At 42.6% G+C, this 19,634-nt stretch overlaps 1 protein-coding gene across 1 annotated transcript in view; it reads right to left on the reverse strand.

Moving 5' to 3' along the window:
• ASPM (abnormal spindle microtubule assembly) overlaps positions 1–19,634 on the reverse strand; it is a 66,989-nt gene that overhangs the window by 42,562 nt on the left and 4,793 nt on the right. The window contains exons 2-12 of the mRNA XM_030573612.1: positions 15,094–15,237; positions 13,116–14,457; positions 11,097–11,186; positions 9,557–9,703; positions 8,656–8,901; positions 8,425–8,492; positions 7,628–7,769; positions 7,414–7,544; positions 6,440–6,615; positions 6,210–6,355; positions 6,038–6,123 (exon numbers count right to left, since the gene is read on the reverse strand). Coding sequence (XP_030429472.1) covers positions 6,038–6,123; positions 6,210–6,355; positions 6,440–6,615; positions 7,414–7,544; positions 7,628–7,769; positions 8,425–8,492; positions 8,656–8,901; positions 9,557–9,703; positions 11,097–11,186; positions 13,116–14,457; positions 15,094–15,204 — 2,685 coding nt within the window. The 5' untranslated portion in view covers positions 15,205–15,237. The remainder of the gene's footprint in view (positions 1–6,037; positions 6,124–6,209; positions 6,356–6,439; positions 6,616–7,413; positions 7,545–7,627; positions 7,770–8,424; positions 8,493–8,655; positions 8,902–9,556; positions 9,704–11,096; positions 11,187–13,115; positions 14,458–15,093; positions 15,238–19,634) is intronic.

Raw genomic sequence — 19,634 nt, forward strand, 5'->3', positions numbered from 1 at the left:
GATGTTATGCGGGACCACTCCACTCGGAAGGCAAACACGAACTTTATTAACTGGGCAGATCTTCCTGGCAACAAGCCCGGTGGCCCCTCGCAAAGAGTCAAAACCGCCTCTTTCCCTGCCTTTTGCCCTTTGAGGGGCCAGGCAGTAGGGCTGAGCGGGACTTAGGCGGCCGTTCGTGTTTGCCCCTAGCAGGAAGAGCCAAAGTTTGCAGCCTAGGTTTGTCCTTCGCTGAAGGAACGTTCAGGCCCAAGGTTTGCAGGGTTGTATGGGAGTCTTTCATCCCATGCAGGCAGATGTCAGTTTGGTCCACAAACAACACTTTCCCATTGAAGGGAAGGTCCTGCATCAAAGGACTGGGACTCTGCAGACAGTCCGGACAGGAGAAGCCATGACGCCCTGTGCATGGATACGGTGGCCATCGAATGGGCTGCTGTGTCTGCCGCGTCTGATGCTGCCTGGAGGGCTGCTTTCGCCACCGACGCTCCTTCCTCTCCCAGAGTCCTGAACTCCTTTTTGTCCCACTCCAATAGGAGAGGTTCGAACTTTGGTAGAGACCCCCATAAATTGAAGTCATATCAACTTAGAAGGGCTTAGTGATTGGCCACCCTGAGCTGGAAACTCACCGAAGAATAAACCTTCCTGCCAAAAGCGTCTAGTCTCCTGGCATCTTTGTCCTTAGGGTTGGGTACGGGCTGACCGTGATGTTCCTGGTGGTCAATTGACTCTACCACCAGGGAGTTAGGTGCTGGGTGGGAGTACAAGTATTTGTGGCCCTTAGCCGGCACAAAGTATTTTATCCCGCTTTCTTAGAAATGGGGGCCAAGGAAGCTGGGGTTTACCACAGGGTAGTCGAAATATTGGCTACCCCCTAGTGGAGAGGTAGGGCCACACGGCCCGGTGCCAAGGATGACAGTACATTAAAAAGAGAGTCAGACGGCTCCTCCATCTCCTCAGCCTGGAGCTGGAGATTGGACGCCACCCACTTGATGAGCTCTTGGTAAGCCTTGAAGTCCTCTTGGGGGACGGGCAGTGGTGCTGCTATGGTATCCTCTGGCTCCGGTGAGGGGAGCGGCACAGAGCCTAGGGCATCAGATGGTACTGGTGAGTCAATCCCCAGGTCAGAGTCTGGGCACGGTGCTGTTAGCTTGGCACTTGTTGATTTCTCCCTCTGCCGTGGAGGGGAGGCAGAAGGAGCCTGAGACACTCCGGCCACCAAGAGGGGTCTCGCCTGGATGGGTATCTGCAGCCATGGTGCCCGTTGACACCACTGCCCTTGCCACAGTGTTCCGTGCCACTGACTGACTTAGGTGCTGGACAGTGCAATTTGCTCTCGCAGAGTCGCACGACTTGGAGACAGGCAGCTGGGTGCTAATGCGGAGGTAGCCAACAACCGCACAGTACTGTAGGAGCAACATGAGCGATGGTGCCTGCGACAGTGCCGTCCATGTGACCAGGACCTCGAGGACAAAGATCGGTACCCATCCGAGGTGCTGCTCCTTACTCGTCCCAGCGGCCGGAGCTAGGACGCTTCAGTGCTGGTGAATCGCGAGATGAGTCCCGTGCGCGATGTCTGATAGAGCAGGAGCTTGAGTCGGATCGTCTACATCTGTGGTGATGGGATTGGCTTTGGTAGTGTAGCAGGGTGGACCCCTGCTCCTGCTCTGAAGGATTAAAAACAGCCCTGGGAGGGGGCTGTGGCTGGAGAAAGCAGCTTTTAGGCGGGGCTGGATTGGGAAGTGGCTCAGCTGGGCCACACCCCAATCAGGCCACAGCTTGCCTGTATAAAGAGGCCAGGGAAGCCAGGAGCAAAGAGTCTCTCTCTATTTGTAGAGGGAGATGGGCCTGGCTGCAGGGAGCTAGACACAAGGTACCTGAATCAAGCAGGGCTGAGGAAAGGCCAACAGGTACTTGGGATTGCAGAGGGCAGACCAGGAGTAGGCCAATGCAGCAGATCCAAACCCTCCTTGCCAGTGATGAGTAGGCTGATATTGCAATCTGCCCCAGGATGTGAGGCTAGACGATGACTGGCAGTAGCCATATACTGAGGAGAGGTGGGGATAGTGGGTGGGGGTCCCCGGGGGAGACTAAGACTGAGGGGATACTGCCAGGGGGCAGCACACCAGGAAAAAGGCCACTGGGTCCAGGGAGGGACACGGGGGCCAGAGGACAGGCGGATCACCGGCCTACAAAGGGTGCTCCAGAGCTGAAATCGAGCTAATTCCCGGAAGACACCAGCAGGAGGCGACGCAGGGGTGAGTCCACTCCTCTACAGGTAGCTTCGACACGAGGAAGAGCGTTGGCGCTGCTTATCCCAGTGCTTCTGTGCCCAGTCACGGGGCGCAGAGAAGCCTCGAGACTCCCTCACAGGCAGCGAGCTGGTCAGACTAAGTAGGGTAGAGGAGAGTTCTTGTGCTCCCAGAGGAGGCTTCCCTCGAGACTGGGGGCCCATCTCAAGCGGCGCCCCAGATACCGGAGGGTTATAATGTCACACGTAGCCTCCGGCCGCAACAGCATCCTCTCCGCAGGAGAGGCACGCATGGATGGAACTGGGCTGCTCTGCTCAACGCGAGTTGGAGGCCGCATCCAGGGGTGCTTGGAGGGATGCACGCGAAATCAGCTTCCCCTCCTCCACCAGAGTGGAGAATCCCATTCGCAATTCCTGGGGAAGGAGTTCAGTGAACTTGGACAAGGCCGAGCATGTGTTATGGCCACTATAGCCTGTTGGTTGGCTATGCATAGTTGCAGATCCCCTGTTGAGTACACCTTTCTACCTCAAAAGGTCCAACTTCTTGGCTTCCCTGTTCTTTGGTGTAGGCCCTTGAAACCCCTGATGCTCCTTTTGGTTGGCCACATCCACAACCAGAGAGTCCGGGGGAGGGTGAGAATATAGGTACTCATGGCCCTTGGAGGAGACAAAGTAGCGCCTCTCTGTCTTTTTGGCCACAGGGGCCAAAGAAGCTGGTGTCTGCCAAAGGGTGCAGGATGTGTCAAATATTGTTTTGATCAACAGTAGGGCGACCCTCGACGGGCCGGAGAGAGCCAGGATGTCCACTACCGGATCTACAGCCATCTCAACCTCCTTCACCTGGATCGCCAGGCTCTGTGTAGCACTTTTAAGTAGCTGCTGAAGCACCTGGTTGTCTTCTAGAACCAGTGCCGCTGAAGTTCCCGCAACCACCTCATCTGGCGAGGAAGAGGAGGAGATAGTTTGCAGGGGAACCTCCTCGCTACCCTCAGCCTCCGCAGGGTCCTGCAGCACACGGTACTCTGCGTGGCCTATGCGGATATAGGATGCAGCACCATGACCAGTACCGGGGTTGACGCCGATTGACGAGGCGTGCTGGGCGGTGCCTGCGGCATCGAAAACATGGCCCCCATTGGTGCCAGTATCAGTTGTGGCACACTCCTGTCGGACAGCAGCGCCGGTGGTGGAGGCATTTGCGCCGGAGTCACCGACATCAAAGAGACTGATGCAGACCTGGGGCGTGGATCGTGCACCTGTCCCAGGGTCTGGCGGTAAGCCCGGGGAGTCCAGAATGGCCACTAGGAGGGTGGTTGCCACTTCTGCTGCCACTGTGCCGGGTAAAGTCGTTGGCTTGCCTGTGAAGCCAACCTCCTACTCCTTGATCTACTGGAGTGGTAGGATTCTGCTTCTGAAGTTTCGAAATATGAAGACCAAGGAGGGGCAGTACCCACTGTTGCTGGTGAGCGGCGCCGCAAGGCCGGGGAACACTCTCCTTGCATTGGTGCTGCCGGAGTGGTGCGGGGCAGGGACCGTGGCATCATCATGGCTGGCTTGCCTTTTGATTGGATCGGGGGTCGGGCAGTCCCTGGAAGCTTTTCCCTCCATCGCAGGGAGGCAAGCACTGGGAGGCTTAATAAGTCTGAGGCCGCCTTGAACGCCTCCAGCATCAATGTGAGGTGCACATGCTCACTGAGGTCCGGGGACCTAGACTGGTCTGGACTCAACTACAACCCCATGGGGGTAGGAGTCAACGGGACCTTGGGAGGATGCGGTTGTGGCACGGCTTGTCCCACCACACTTGTGGACACCGCTGGCCCTTTAAGGTCCTGGTGGGGTGATCGGCCCATCACTGGCCTCTTTTTCGTGGGCACCGGAGATGGTGATTGGTGCCGCATGAAGGCCGATTTTCTATATCCCGATTCTCTCCGGTGCCGGGACTTAGAGTTCTTAGACTGGGCCTCCTCTCCTGCTAATGGTGCCGGAGCACTGTGCACCAAGGATGAGGTGCTGGGTGCCGGGTTGGCAAGCTCGTGTTCCAAGTGCGGCTGTAAGGCCGCCTCCATCAGGAGCACTCTAAGTTTCTGCTCTCTGTCCTTAAGAGCCTTGGGACAGAACCTCTTGCAGATACTGCATTGGTCTCTTTGGTGTCTCTCCCAGAGGCACCTCAAGCAGGAAGAGTGCAGGTCACTCTTCGGCATAAATTTTCCGCAGTCTGCACAGAGTTTAAGCCCTGGGGACCCAGGCATGCCCCAGGACGGGGCGACAATTACATTGGGGGGAAGCCCCCTCAACAGCTATTAACTATCTTACAACTAACACTAACTATAAACTATGAGAAAAAAAAAAGAACTATACACACTTAGAGACACGGTTAGGCTTGCTTCAAGAGCAAGCAAAGTTCTAGCTAGCCATCACCGGTGGTAAGACGGAACTCAGGGGGTGGAGGGTCCGTGGGCCCCTATATATGGTGCCATGGAGGTGCCACTCCGGGGGGCACACAGGCCAATCCTACGGCGCTGCTAGGGGAAAATCTTCTGGATGGCATGCATGCAGCACGCACACACCTGCGTGGAATGGACATGAACAACCACACGAAGAAGAACCAGTTGTTACTTCAGTCCAGATGACAGTAGCCAAAACCAGATGCTTTTAAAATAAACTTATAGGGAAATTTTCTACTACCTGGATCAATGGTTGGTTTATACCCTGAAACCATGTTTTTGGTTTTTCTTTTAAATTCTAACTAATACAATTGTGGAAGTGGTCATCTACATAACTAATTAAAGAGACTTTGGATCTCCCCTAACATCTTGTTGTTGACTGATGCAAATGAATAAATTCATTTTCTCTGCAATATTCTTCAGCATTCAATTGCTCCTTTAGCTTCCTGATAATCTACAGCAGTATTCTCTTCAGGATTCTTGCATTAGATATTATATATAATAAAAAATAAAAAAATCTCTGGCTACTTGCTTTTCAAATTCTCTCCTAACTTACATCTTATGTCTTACTTTCCATAATGTATACTCCTTCCCATTGGATTCACTTAAGCTGGATACACATTTTCGAAGAATAGTTATTTGGTTCAAATGACCTCTTAACCTTGCCATTAAGCCCAATTCTTCTACTCTCTGCTTCCTTCTTCCATTTAAGGCTATACATAATCCTTGACTCAATTCCAGGTACACTAATTAGCCTTCATACTAAGTCCTAAGTCTTCAGTTTTTTCCAGTTTGATCCCAGAGACATATGGTGGAGTATGTTATGTGGAAGAGCCACAGCTCTAGAATTCACTTCCTATGATTGTTCATCAAAGGGAATGTTCCTCAAGTGTTTGGAAGTGGTTTTAAATATATCCATCTATCAGAGCTATTTTTAGTAGCTCTAAGAGAATTCCTCAGCAAGTGGCAAGAAGTTAATTTCTGTGGCCAAATTACCTGACCATTGTTATCACATACTTAACCTTTGTTATAGTATCTGGCACAAATACAAAAGAAATTCCATGAACAAGTGTACAAAACCTAATTAAAAGGAGTTCTGAATTGTATTACATTTTAGAACCTAGCTCATCAATGTAGCTAATAGTTATAAAGCACTTTGAACATACATTACACAATGACGTCTAACCATGAGAATCCACAAAAGATCATTCTCATGGGTCATCCAGCCAGGTCAATCCAGACTTGATGATTTCAAAGACTACAAATTCCTTGTTTCAAGCCATGCATTATCTCCTCTCGTTTGTAACATTTCTTAAAATTCTTTACAACTTCACACAACTTTATACAATACCTGGAAAGCAAAGACAATTTTCCACAGCAGTGCTAAAGTTCGCTCTCTGTGTCTGTCCACAATATCCTTAGACTCGATTGAAGCACCTATAAATGAAATACAACACTGATTAAGATATGTATTTCTGTTCTTCAAATGCGTAGTTATTCTAGCATTACTTTTCAATTCTTACCACATCCATCTTTCAACTGAATTCCCCGCTCTTTAAGAACACGAAGGGCAACATCAACATTATGCATCTTCTGCAGACGACTTATTGCAGGAACTCTTAGCTTCTTTGAGAGACTCCAGTTTTTTGTGAGAAGTTCCATTGTTCTCCTAACAATAAAAAGATTTCATATTTCAGCTTACAGAGGATTAGACAAATACAGATAGTCATAAAACCATTCTGTATCAACTTACACAAGACGAATGCCACACTGCAAGTCTACAGCTAGATTTGTAACAGCGAAGTCAAATTCATCAAGTGGTGTCTGAACATGACTAACAGGTAATCCCAGGAAGCCAAGATGACGGGAAAGGTCACCTTCACCACTCAGGAAGTCTCGTGAAAATGCCAGTAGAACATCTTTACTATTCTAAGGGGAAATAAAATAAACTTAGACCAAGTGACCATTTTGATCCCTTCCCCCAAATGCCTTGAGCTTTGTTATTTGTCATTTAGTACTACGCGTAAGATACCAAAATTCAAGTACTTAAATATCTCTTCATGGCATTTAAACTGTGTCCACAATATTATAATGCTGACACAGATAGCTAACTGGATTCTTAATGACTGCTTTCATAACTTCCGTAGCGTACAGCAAAAAAAAAAATCAAGCTGCCGTAACATTAGCTAATACCTGTTCTGCATCCTGAGAAATTCATGAACAACTTTTTCTTTTTATTTATTCATGCATTTAACTCATTAAACAGTGTTGTAATCTAAGTAATAGACTGCATACGATTTTTATACCATGACTTCAACTGACTAGAGTAAAAATGGTTTTTAGTTCAACAAAAATGAGGCTATTTACTAATCAAACATCTAGCAAGACAGACTGTTCCAGAAAGCTAGGCTGCATGTCCTAAGTATTGTAGGACAGCCCTCAGATAAACTTTTAAAATGCAAGGGGATTTAACTTCAGATGACAAATAGTGTGGCAGAGCAGTATTGAGTCTTAGAAAGAGAAGGAAAGTTCCTCTATAATACAAGGCTTTTGAACTCTCCCTATAAATTAAAGGCACTTCAGAAGTCCTGATGGTAAGTCTTACATAGCTAGTGACCTCCTGGAAGATTTGCTGAGTGTGAATAGTACTAAAGTCTTAACATTGAAAAAGCAACTTTATATTATATGCATACAAAGTCATATTTTCAAACATCAAACATACTTCACCTTGAACTCTGCATCCTTGCAGAAAAGGCAAGGGTCGTGGTCAATGATTCTAGACTGTTTGGCATGATCAAGAAAACAAACTAACAGCAGCAATTTTTTCAGTGTAAATTTAGACAAAGCTTCTTCGTGACCTAAAAATATTAAGTTCATAAAGATGTTATTTATGAATGCAAAGTTAAATGCTAAAAAGTCTATTTCAAAAAGAAGTAGTTACCATCCCGATAAAGGTGAGGTACAGTGGGGTGTCTGTATTCAGCTGCTATATCGGGGTTCCAAAGTAGGCGACTGAGAATAAACATTGCCAAGCCCATAATATCACTATTACTCTCCAAAGCAATCAGTTCTCCATAAATAGTCTAATAGAGAAACACAAAAAATAAAGGAAACTTTAAAGTTAAAAAAATGCTCACAATTGTATCATTTATTTCTTTAGACTTTCAGTAGGATATATTCAAAATAAATAGAAATATACTATTTAAGAGTTTCTCACTAGCCAAAAAATTAGTAACCTAGCCCATTTTTTTGAACACAGATTAATCTGCAAGACAGTAAACAACGTTTCAGTCCTAGTTTTATTCCAGAAGATATCCCAAATGCAATGCCCATCTAAAAAGTTAAAATTAGTATCAATGTGATCTACTGGCTCTTTGGTGTCTGGAAAGTGTTCTCTGCTTCCATCAGGAGCTCCCTAACCAGTCCCAACATAGCTGGCTGCAGTATAGTGGGAATGTGTTAGGCGTCAATTTCCTACCAGCTACTGAAGGGTAACGTTACTTTAGCAACAGCAAAGGAGCATCAGCCCAGTTCCAGAGTACTCCTCACAGAAAAGCACTTTTAAATTACCCGATGAAATATTCTCTTTTGTAACAAGACAGACAACCATGAGTTAAAAGGAAACATGAAATTGTTCTGTTAATAAACTAGAGCTGCCTGCCAGCTACTGTTGAACTTGAGATCCACTCTTGGCACAGGCTTTACAAGACTAGAGTATCCATAAGAAGCATTGCTTACTTCCAGACCTATGCGTAGCCACAAAGGGTTGTAAGATAAAAGCCAGTTGAGGACTTTCTGTCTTTCTCCTGAAATGAATGCAAAGTATGATATGTTAAATTCAGCAAACATTTTAAAATCATATTTCATTGTTACAAAGCCACCTGGTTAAAAAGTTTTTCTACTCTACTTCCTACACTTACAATTCTATGTTACCAAAAATACTAAATATCAACATTTGTACATTCTTACCAATATCCTTCCAGAGATGCCTATCTTTCCGAACTAGCAAACGTCTAGTTTCAATCTCAAACTCCAGTCTCTTAATAGCTTTAATCATTGTTTCAGAGGTAAACAAACGGCATGCAGCACGTCGTAGTTTATTCAACCTGCATCGAGCAGTATAAGCTCTCAGGGACATTTCTTCTTTTGTTGGTGCTCTAGGAACACTGGCTTTATGATGATTTTCTGCTCCCAGGATAAGTGCAGCTGCATTTACTAATTGAAAAGAGAGTAAAAAAGAAAAATAGGTCTATATATCTGACATAAAGGTAAATTAGCATCTGTTTTATAAGAGTTCATTATTTTTGCTATCATTTTACTTCTATTTAAATGCACACTAATACACAGATGACATATCTAGTATAATAGAACTCCACACGAGAAAAATCAAACTTCTAGACCATACACTTTCAGTTAAAGAACATGGAAAAAAATACAGAAATATATAAAACTTCAAAACAGCATTCAGAATTCAGTGCAACATCTACTGAAACAGATACCCAAATGTTAACGCTACAGTTCAAAATAGCTCTGAAAATAGGGATGCAAACTGAATTTCCTTTCATTCCAATATCAGGACAGACGTTCATGAAGGGAGGAGGGTGGAAAGCAGGGGGAATTTAAAAAAAAAAAAAAAAAAAAAATCAACCACCTCTTGATATAAAAGTTACCCTTATTGAAAAGTTACTTAAACATACACACAGATAAATTAAACGAAAGCTTAATTAATACTAGCTTTTAGCTAGTGGTTTCATTCATCATATACAAGTTTAATTAAAAAACCTCCTGGAGCAAGTTATGCCTTATATATTGACATTAAAGTGTTCCCACGATTTAGCAGAACTGCACTATTTCAAGTTACCTACTTTACCTTGTGAACTCTCTGTTTTTACAGTGAAGTCATCAGGTGTAAGTATGAAATTCAGCCACCAGGTAAAGCCTCGCTGCTGCTTTTCCTTCCAGCGCTCATCATAGAACATGTTTTTAGCAGCAAAAGGCATTGGATGCCTAGGAATGACTTAAAAGGGGGAAAAAAGATTATCTAAATAGACAAAGTTTAATTTAAAGTTATTTATGGTTTTTTTCCTAAAAATATGTCATTCTTCACTTTAACTTGAGTGACTTGGAATTATGAGGAAAGTATTTAGAGACCACATGCCACTTTTATTGTACTTGCTGTCACCTTCAACTAATAAGTTCTTCGGGACAAGGACAGTTATTGGTATGTCTAGTACTTTATCAATATTAGCGGTAATGTTAAGTAGCCTAGTGCTTTTAAGTATACTGAAAAACCTTTGAAGCATTATTTATCATCACATGTGATTCCACATATCTGCTCCATAAGCGTATTCAGAATCACATCTGTTTTATGGTAAACAAGTTATTAACAGAGGTGAAAAAAATCGAGAAATAAGGGGCTACATTGTCAAGGGGACTTAGGCTAGGTTTACACTGGCAATCGAGTGACAAAGCTTTTGTTGTTCAGAGGTGATAACCCCTCGGAGAGACAAAAGCATCAGTGTGAACAGCACACTGTCGGCAGGAGCGCTCTCCTGTCAACAACGTGAACACCGCTCGTCGGGGGTGGAAGTAAAACAGAGGCTAAGACTGACCAACTTTCAGCGACACAGCTGTGTCACTAAAAGCTATGTAGTGTAGACAAAGCCTTAGGAACCATTCACACAGCCCCACCCCTTTATCTCCACTGTGGAGCAAGGACTTGAACCCAGGTCTCCCATATCCCAGGTATGTGCCCCAACTACTGAGTTAGGGAGTATTCTGGGTTAAGGATTATTCTCAATCTCTCCTGCTGAAACTGTTCCACTTTGCATTACTAATTAAATATTAATTGGGCCAAAAATTGAGAATGACTTTGCAGCCTGAGGGTTAGAACACTCCAATAGGATGTGGGAGAGTCAAATTCCAGTCCCTGCTCCAATCAATATTTTACATAACATGAAACTGTCTCAATACAAAAGACTGAGAAAGACCCACCTAAAAATTCCCCATAGCCAGGACACTGACCTGGTATACAGGAGACCTCCTCTAGAATGTGGACTTGAACCTGAGTCTCCCGCATCCCAGAACAGTGTTCTAACCACTTAGCTAAACGTTATAAGGAAGGCATCACTACCACCTCCTCCCCACCATTTTGTGGCTCCACCCCTACCCCCCGAAAAACCTGTTTCAATATTATCGAAACAAACTTTCATTTTCAGCTTATCAAAATATTTTGATTTTTTGGTCCAGTCATAACTATCTGGCAAAGTCTACATGAATTCGCAAGCAGTTTTGGGTCAACAACAACTACACTTTTCACAAAAACTATTAGCCAAAAGGTTTGCCCTATTCAATTATGACATTCAATTCAAGAAAAATTCTGACTTCATAGATACTGTAAACCTGTTTACCTGTTTTTAATGGTTTTATGAAGGTCAGCTGAGACTGTGCCACACCATCAATCGGTTTAGTAGTTTTGTTGATAGTTCTAGACAAAGAACCTAAAAATGTTAACAAAATATCAGATGTCAGGCGGGGAAAAAAAACAAAAAACCCTTCAGTGATAAATAGTTGAGACTACCACCAACAAGCAAGCAAGGTGTAGTTAAGGATTAAAGCCTTGACTCCATTCTTTACCAAACCTGTAAATTATGGGTAGGGGTATAACATGCTATGAAAGATCATCGCTATAGAAAATTCCTTAACTCTAGCTGGTATAGGTTGATTAGAGATTTTATTTTTATCTTTAAATTAGCATCCTTCAGTGTGTTTCAGGAAAAGTAAAAACAATATTTCCATGTCTTCTGTGATGGAGAAACATTAATTCTCTAAATGCTATGTAAGCATATTAAACATAAGTTTTCTGGCTAATGAATGCTAGAAGAATGCAGATAAATTGCTTTGCTTTGCAACTGTAAAAAGAGTGAAAGAAAAAATTGAAGTGTAAGTTGTCTGTTAAAAAACACTAATGTATTCCATGCTTCCTCACCACACTGAGAAAAAAGTATTACCTGTAATTGTTCTCAGAAGATACACATCCTAATGGACTACCACTTTAGAAGTCTATTACCAGCACAAGGTATTAATTTCCAAAGTTCAAAATTCTAAGCCACTGGCATCTATCTGGATGGTCTAGTGGGTAGGGACCTAGCCCAGGCCATGGGACCTCCTGGGTTCAACTCCCTATTGTGACACAGACTATGTATGTGATCTTGGGCAAGTTGTTTAGTCTCTGAATCAGTTACCCATTATAAAATGGGATTTTACCTTGTGTTCATCACTGAAGGAGGCAGGATATGAATTCATTCTGAACTCCTGTGCTGTTCCAGAGCCAAGCACATTCAGCATTTATGTGAACACATTGCTCAACAAGAACAAGGCTTGGTCTCAGATAAGTTAAATTGGGTGGGTGTGTTTCAAAGTTACATTTCAATAGTGAAATGTAGCTTTATTTAGGGCTGGGGCAACTGTGTAAACTGTTCTCTCGTCATGCTTCTTCTGTGCTGTTATATCTGTAAAACCCTATGAAGACCATGGTGAACATATTTTGAAGACAAAGATTGCAGAGATATAATAGAGCAGATTTTCACCTGCAAGAACCTTTATAGGCAGTTATACAAGGGCAGGAAAACCCCATCCTAACTTTCAGCTCCCATGGTGAGCGTGCACAACGGATAAAACTTGGACTCCTTTTTTAAGAAATGGCATCATGAGGGTCACTTTTCAGAGCAGATGTATATTTTAAGAAAATTATAAAAAGTGTTAGCACACAAAAGAGAGTTATACTAATGTGAGACTGCTAAATGAGCCAATTGCAAGAAAGAGTGAGCAGAGAACCACATGTAGAAATTTATGGCACCAGAAATGCATTCACACCTGTCAGCCATTGTGAATAGTCTTTCAGAGAATACCAGCTGAGACATTTAAGCAAACTTTTTGAAATGCATTAATACTAAGTATTTGCATTTTTGACAGTCACATTCCATGCTAGAGTTTCCACAGCCCCACCAAAGCTCATCTTGCACTTACTCTCCCCATCTTAAAATCCCCTTCATCTACCACCTCTATCCAAATGTCTTGCCTGTTGAAATAAACTGCTCAGAACCAAGGCTTTGCTCCACAAAGCCACAAGAGACAAATCTAGTACTTCCCCAGCAACGTTGCTAAATATGGCAAGTCTTCTAGCACACAAGACTATTTAGGAGATACCAGTTAAGTGACTTCTGCTAAATGAATGCAGACTGTGTATTCTATAGCCAAGCTTTATTGCTACCAGACAACTTGAGAAGTTGCTACAGTATCGTCATACTTGCTGCAGAAAGAGGTACTGAAGTGCTGAGTTCTAGAGGGCCCCTTATAACATTTTAGAAAAATATGGAGACACTTAAGTTATTTTCTTTCACTACAAAGCACAAATGAAAAATACTCACTAGCTTTCTTTCTGTGGTTTAGTTTCTCTCTGCTTATGTGCTTAGAGACCGGTGGCCTTACAGAAGTTTTTATTTTATTGTCAACACAAGATGTAAAGATTCTTTTGGTTTCTGTTTCTTCCACATATTCTGTAGCTGTAGCCTTAATATCTTCCAAGAGTACTTCATTTTTCCTCTTACGACGATGTAAAGTAGATCCAATGGAAGATGCATGTATTTCATCTTTGTGACATTTGGTTCCACCTGAGATGGGATCTATAACTGGAAGGTTCTGGAGTATTTCTAACTTTGAATGTCTAGGAACCATACTTACATCTTCCCTTATATTAAGAAATTTTCTAGATTTTGGCTTAGTTGTCGCCATTCGTTTTCTTTCAGCAGGAGACAACTTATTTTTTATGACAGTAGCAGAAAGCACAGGACGTTTTTTCGGTTGTTCTCTTTGAGAGCAACTGCAAATCTGAAGATCCTCATCAGAAACAGGAAAACTGAAATGATTTTGTTCAGGTTTGGTACCATGAAATAACTGAGATTTCACTACAGGCGTCTCATCAAGGACGTTATTTGGAAACTTATGTTCTACAGATACACTTATGAACTGCATTTCTTCATTTTCTTTCTGTTTTGAAGATGACTTCTTTGTGATACAAGTCTCCATACTAGAGGATAAAGAGGACGGTGAAACAGATACGTGGACATGAGACATTGATTCTATAGCTAAGTTGTCTTTTACAAACTGATCGGGTGACAATATGGGAGCAACTTGCTCTGCTACAACTTCTACATTAAGTTGATAACTGTCATTTATAAAAGAATCTGGACTCAAAATTCTCCTTTGACTCAAAGAGGAATGCAAGGCTGCTTTCCATTCCGGAGCACAAACAGGTGAATGTGTATTTGATCTGTGTGCTTGTACTAATCCAGAAGGAGAACTGGGTACACTTGAGGATTTTATTTCCTCATTAGGATTATGAAGTTTCTTGATGTTACATGTGTGTATTTCTTGCAATAATTCATCATTTAACACTGTACCAAGAACTGAGTATGTAGTAGATCTTCTCATTGAAAGAGGTGTGCAAATGGTATCATGATGTTCTTGCAATACAGGACTGATAGGAGATACAGGCAATTTGTTTTCTAAAGTGATAAGCAAGTTTTTTGGGGGGGACATGCTACCTCGTATTACATCCAAATTTTCACAGGACTGGAGTGGGCTTTTAACTGTATCTGCTTTTTTGGAAACACGAAAAGTTTTGTTAACATTGGAATGTTTTTTCTTAGCTCTTGTAGAAACTGATCTTTCTGAAGTATTTCTCTTTTTAATAGCATCCCAAAGACTCTTCTGAAAAAGAAAAAAAAAAAAAAAGAGGGTTTCCAAAGTAGCTGCTTTAAAAAAAAAAAAGCATTATATATTTTTTATTTTTTTTTTTAAAAAGCATTTATATACATATAAAATGTACTTATATATTTATTCACATAGATAATGAAATTGATAGCTAACATAAAAACTAAGTTCTTAATTTTGGATTTTTTTAAAGTTATTTTGACTAGATACACACTAAAAAAGTAATATGTAGCCACATGCTCTATGCATTTATCATAAACTTTAAAATGCCCACATCAAAAACAACACACTAACATAGCTGAGGCACAGCAATACTATGCAATATAATCCATAATCAAAACCAACCAGGAAAATAAGCTAAAGCCACTTTTCTACTCCAATAATTCACCCTTAAGATGTTCTACCACTTTCAAATGGGAAAGAACAACTTTGCAGTGTTCACCGGACTTGGGCTATTTCAGGTTAAAGGAGAGCAAATTCCAAGTTATTGAGGGCTCCTACTGAGGATACCCATTCAATAATTTATCCATGTCTACACTAGTAGAAACAATTGCTACATTGCAAAATTTTGACTCACAAACAAGCAACAAATAAGACCAAAATAATTAGTGTAATTAAAAATACATTTCTTACCTTTTTCTTCAGAGGCTGCTCAGCAACACCCAGCAATACAGCCTGATGTTTTATAATACCATTAACAATAAAAGTTACCAGTTCTCGGACTTTTCCTTCTTCTAATGGCATCCATGTTATAGAAATAAAGATTCTTTCTCCAGACTATGAGATAATGAAGCGATAAAACAAAAACATTGTGAGGACATGAAAATATTTTTAAGAGAATTGATCATTTAAAAAAGAAGCAGTGAACAAAAGTGTTAGTGTCTGTGAATGCTTTTAAGTAAAGTGCTATATAAATGCTATTTAGTATGGCTTACATTTTCAGCCACTGAGTGCATAAATATGGATTGGTGTCTCTAAATTTATGCACTCAACTTTAAAAATGTTGACTTATTAGATGAATTTAGTTGTTACAATGGAGGACAGGTGAGAAAGTACAAATATACAATATTGAGGTCAGGAGATAGAATGGATATAGGAAGAAAGGGATGTGATTTTCCTAGAATCATAGAATATCAGGGTTGGAAGGGACCTCAGGAGGTCATCTAGTCCAACCCCCTGCTCAAAACAATACCAATCCCCAGACAGGAAAATCTGCTGTCACGTTATTGACTTGAATTGGGACCATATAGATCATTGTTGCAACCAAGATCCTGTAGTGGCACCAAAACTTGTATAACGGGGGTGAAATAAGGTATCTAAGACAAGGTTATTGTTTGCTGGTTATGATTATGCTATGTGTGTGTATCATTTTTGTAGTTGAAGTTATGAATATTGGCTCTATACTGTTAGTATTTCAAACTTATGCTATGTGTCTAGTGTGTCACCCCAGACAAGTTGGTGTCAGCTCTGCCTAGCCTGCTTGATGGCCCATTAAGGACCATCAGTTACACAACTGACCCATTGAGAGAAGGCAGATATGCCTTGTAACTCAGCAAAGCATGCAGGAACTTGCCCATGTGACTCCAGACTCCATTTTGCTGTAATTTTCCACAGTAAGAACAAAGAGGTGTTATTACACCTGGAAAAGACTATAAAAGGCTAATGTCTCATCTCCATCTCATCATCAATCCTCTTCTTACCTCTGGAGGGACTTTGCTACAAACTGAAGCTCTAAACAAAGGACTGATGACCCATCCCAGCTACAGATGTGTTGGTGTCACTCTGGCATAACCCTAGGTAACTCGGAAAGGTGGTAGACCACAAGTGTCAATGAAGCCCTCCTGTTGTAGGCCTCAATGAACCAATCTTCCTCCATGTTAAGCACTTTGTGTAACCTAGTGAAACCTAATGTACTAATAGCTGCAAAAATGTAGTGTTAGCAGTTAGTTTTCGGTTGTAACAGCCAGTTCTCTGCTGTAATACATTAAAGCTAGGCTAAAGCACGCTCAAGGCCGTTTTAAGATACTGTATACATGTCTCAGCAGCGGAGAGGGGGGAGGAAGGGGGAAGACAAAAGATTGAATGAGAAAAGATACTGCAGCTGGATGGGAAAGGAGGGGGGAGTGAGAAATCAGCTAGTCAGCAAGAAAGTTTTGTAGTAAACAACTGGGATATAAAAGGAAGAAACTGTTGTTTTAGGGGTGCAGGATTTGAGATTGTTATTTCTCCCTTGCACCTTATTTGAGCTCAAATAAACTTGGCTGTTTGCTTCCCCACCCTAGTGTGTTTATTGGCGCGGCACACCAGGAGACGGACCCCACCGCTGTTGCTTGCCTCTGGCACTTCTGTGTCGGCAACAGTACTACTCCAGACTTGATTTGAACCTGAAGTTTATTCTATCACTGCTACAAGTGTGAACCAAGAATTTTGCCATTACTGTATGTAATTGATGCCATTTAACCAATTCTTGCTCTCATCTATATCTTTTTCCTTTTATGAATAAACCTTTAGTTTTTAGATTCTAAAGGATTGGCAAGAGCGTGATTTGTGGGTAAGATCTGATGTGTATATTGACCTGGGTCTGGGGCTTGGGCCTTTGGTATCAAGAGAAACTTTCTTCTTTTACTGGGGTATTGGTTTTCATAACCACTTGTCCCCATAATGCGTGGCACTGGTGGTGATACTGGGAAACTGGAGTATCTAATGGAATTGCTTGTGTGACTTGTTGTTAGCCAGTGGGGTAAAACCAAAGTCCTCTCTGGCTGGCTGGTTTGAGTTACTTTAGAGATGGAAAAACCCCAGCCTTGGGCTTTAACTGCCCTGCTTTAAGCAATTTGTCCTGAATTGGCACTCTCAGTTGGGTCCCGCCAGAACCAGCATCGCAAAGAAATAATTTTAGCAGGTGTAACATTATTAGCTATTAAAAAGATCAGTACTTCATTCATATTTTGTAATACATCTATTTTAATGCTTGTGAAAAGGGCTATATGAGAGCACTGTAAGCAAGAAGGTGAATTACAGACATGCAAGAGTAATATTGTTAAATATCCTAAATAACTATCAGAATGCAAGCAAATTTTTAAATAAGCATACTTAGATTTTCTAAGTAATTTTGTTCTCATTTAGCTCAAATACCCAAGTTCAAAGTTATGTGTTGATTAGAGCAGATAGACCAATAAAGTTATTGAAAAATAATGAAGATAGTATCCTTCTCCCGTGCCAGTAGCTCAACTTTGGGATGGTGCAGGGGATTAAAATTAATTCGTTTGAACTCAGGGAAGATTCTTGCCAAACACTAGGTGAGCTACCCAACTGTACATTTTGCTGCTCTGCTGACACTAACACCAGTAGGGTGAAAAATGCCAGTTTCTATCATTATCATTTCTGTACTTTCGCTCTGATATTTGAATCAATATAGCAGCAAAACAGGCAGATGATGATGGAGAGAAACAAGACAGCAGTGTGAAAACCAAAGACTGGCATTATGTAATGCCTGAAAATCTCACACCTTGCTGGTCCTTGTAGCCAAAAAAAAAAAAAAACAACACAAATCTGGCCATACATTTTTTTATGCTAAAGAGGTTCCATACACAATTAACTCATTTAACACATTTACTTGCACTACTGGTAGTAAACTGTGGCAGCTGTCACTTTCTCAGAAGATTCTGCTCCCTATACTGAGTATAGATAAATATTGCTGTCAGGAGAAGGCGCTTGTCAAAATTTGCTACCTGCTGTTACTAAGGGCTTGTCTACATCAGAAAGTTGCAGCGCTGGTGAGGGAGTTACAGCGCTGCAACTTTGAAGGTGTACACATCTGCAGGGCACCACCAGCGCTGCAACTCCGTGTTTGCAGCGCTGGCCGTACTCCCGTTTTGTCTCGGGTGTAGAGGATCCAGCGCTGGTGATCCAGCGCTGGTAATCCAATGTAGACACTTACCAGCGCTTTTCTTAACCTCCGTGGAAGGAGGAAGCCTCTGGTAATCAAGCTGGTCTCCTTTTCCGGTTTGCTCTCTCGTTCCCGGAACCCCGAGCAAGCAGGTCTCCTTCCCTGTGGTTTGCTGGGTGGCTCCGGGAACGCGAGAGCAAACCGCGGCGAAGCTGGTCTCCTTTCCCGGTTTGCTCTCTCGTTCCCGGAACCCCGAGCAAGCAGGTCTCCTTCCCTGCGGTTCGCTGGGTGGCTCCGGGAACGCGAGAGCAAACCGCGGCGAAGCTGGTCTCTTTTCCCGGTTTGCTCTCGCGTTCCCGGAACCCCCCTTGAAGCCGCCCAACAGCGCTGCAGTGTGGCCACATCTAACACCACTTGCAGCGCTGGTTGCTGTAAGTGTGGCCACTCTGCAGCGCTGGCCCTATACAGCTGTACTAATACAGCTGTAACAACCAGCGCTGCAAAATTTTAGATGTAGACATGGCCTAAGATACTCCTGGGAGAATGCTGCACCAAAAAATTTAAAATTCCAAAACACAATATTTTAAAATTCTGCATATTATATTTGTCAAAATAACCACACCAGTTTCAATTATTTTTGGTCATTTATTTCAAACTAAATGTCAGAAAGTATGTCTTTAACAATACAGATAACATCAAAGATTCAGGAAATGTTTTTTGACAAATAAATAGGATTCCTTACTAGGTCATATCAGACAACCTCACAACCCCATCTGTGGTTCTTCCCATTGGGAGCTTGTGTCTAGCAGTGACCAAAACAGCCTTATGATGCAATTGTATGATGTTTTATATTAAGAGTAAGAACAGCAAAGAACACATACAGGAGATTGAGAAAGACCCACCTCAAAATGCCCATAGCCAGGATGCTGTCCTGGTATATGGGAGACCTACTCTAGAATGTTTTATCTTAAGAGTAGGACTAGCAAAGCATAAGTTTTTCAAACACACAAAAGGCAACACATGTCTATCTTACCTAAAGCCTGACCATTCTGAAAGACATAGGCTAAGCTTCCTGGAGACACACCTACCCCCTGCAGAGTTGATTGGTCAGTTTCTCCCCCTTAACTATCTGTCCTCTTCTAGAGCCAGTGTGTCTTTAAACCATTCTGAAGCTTTTGATACTCCTCCCCCTGACAGGGCCTGAGCCAGGGCATGGAAATGAACGCATTGCTCCTCAGCATATTGGGGGAGAGGAAGTATCCTCCCCCTTCCCTGGCAAAGTTGA

The sequence above is a fragment of the Gopherus evgoodei genome, chromosome 8 (genome assembly GCF_007399415.2).
Source record: "Gopherus evgoodei ecotype Sinaloan lineage chromosome 8, rGopEvg1_v1.p, whole genome shotgun sequence".
Classification (NCBI taxonomy): domain Eukaryota; kingdom Metazoa; phylum Chordata; order Testudines; family Testudinidae; genus Gopherus; species Gopherus evgoodei.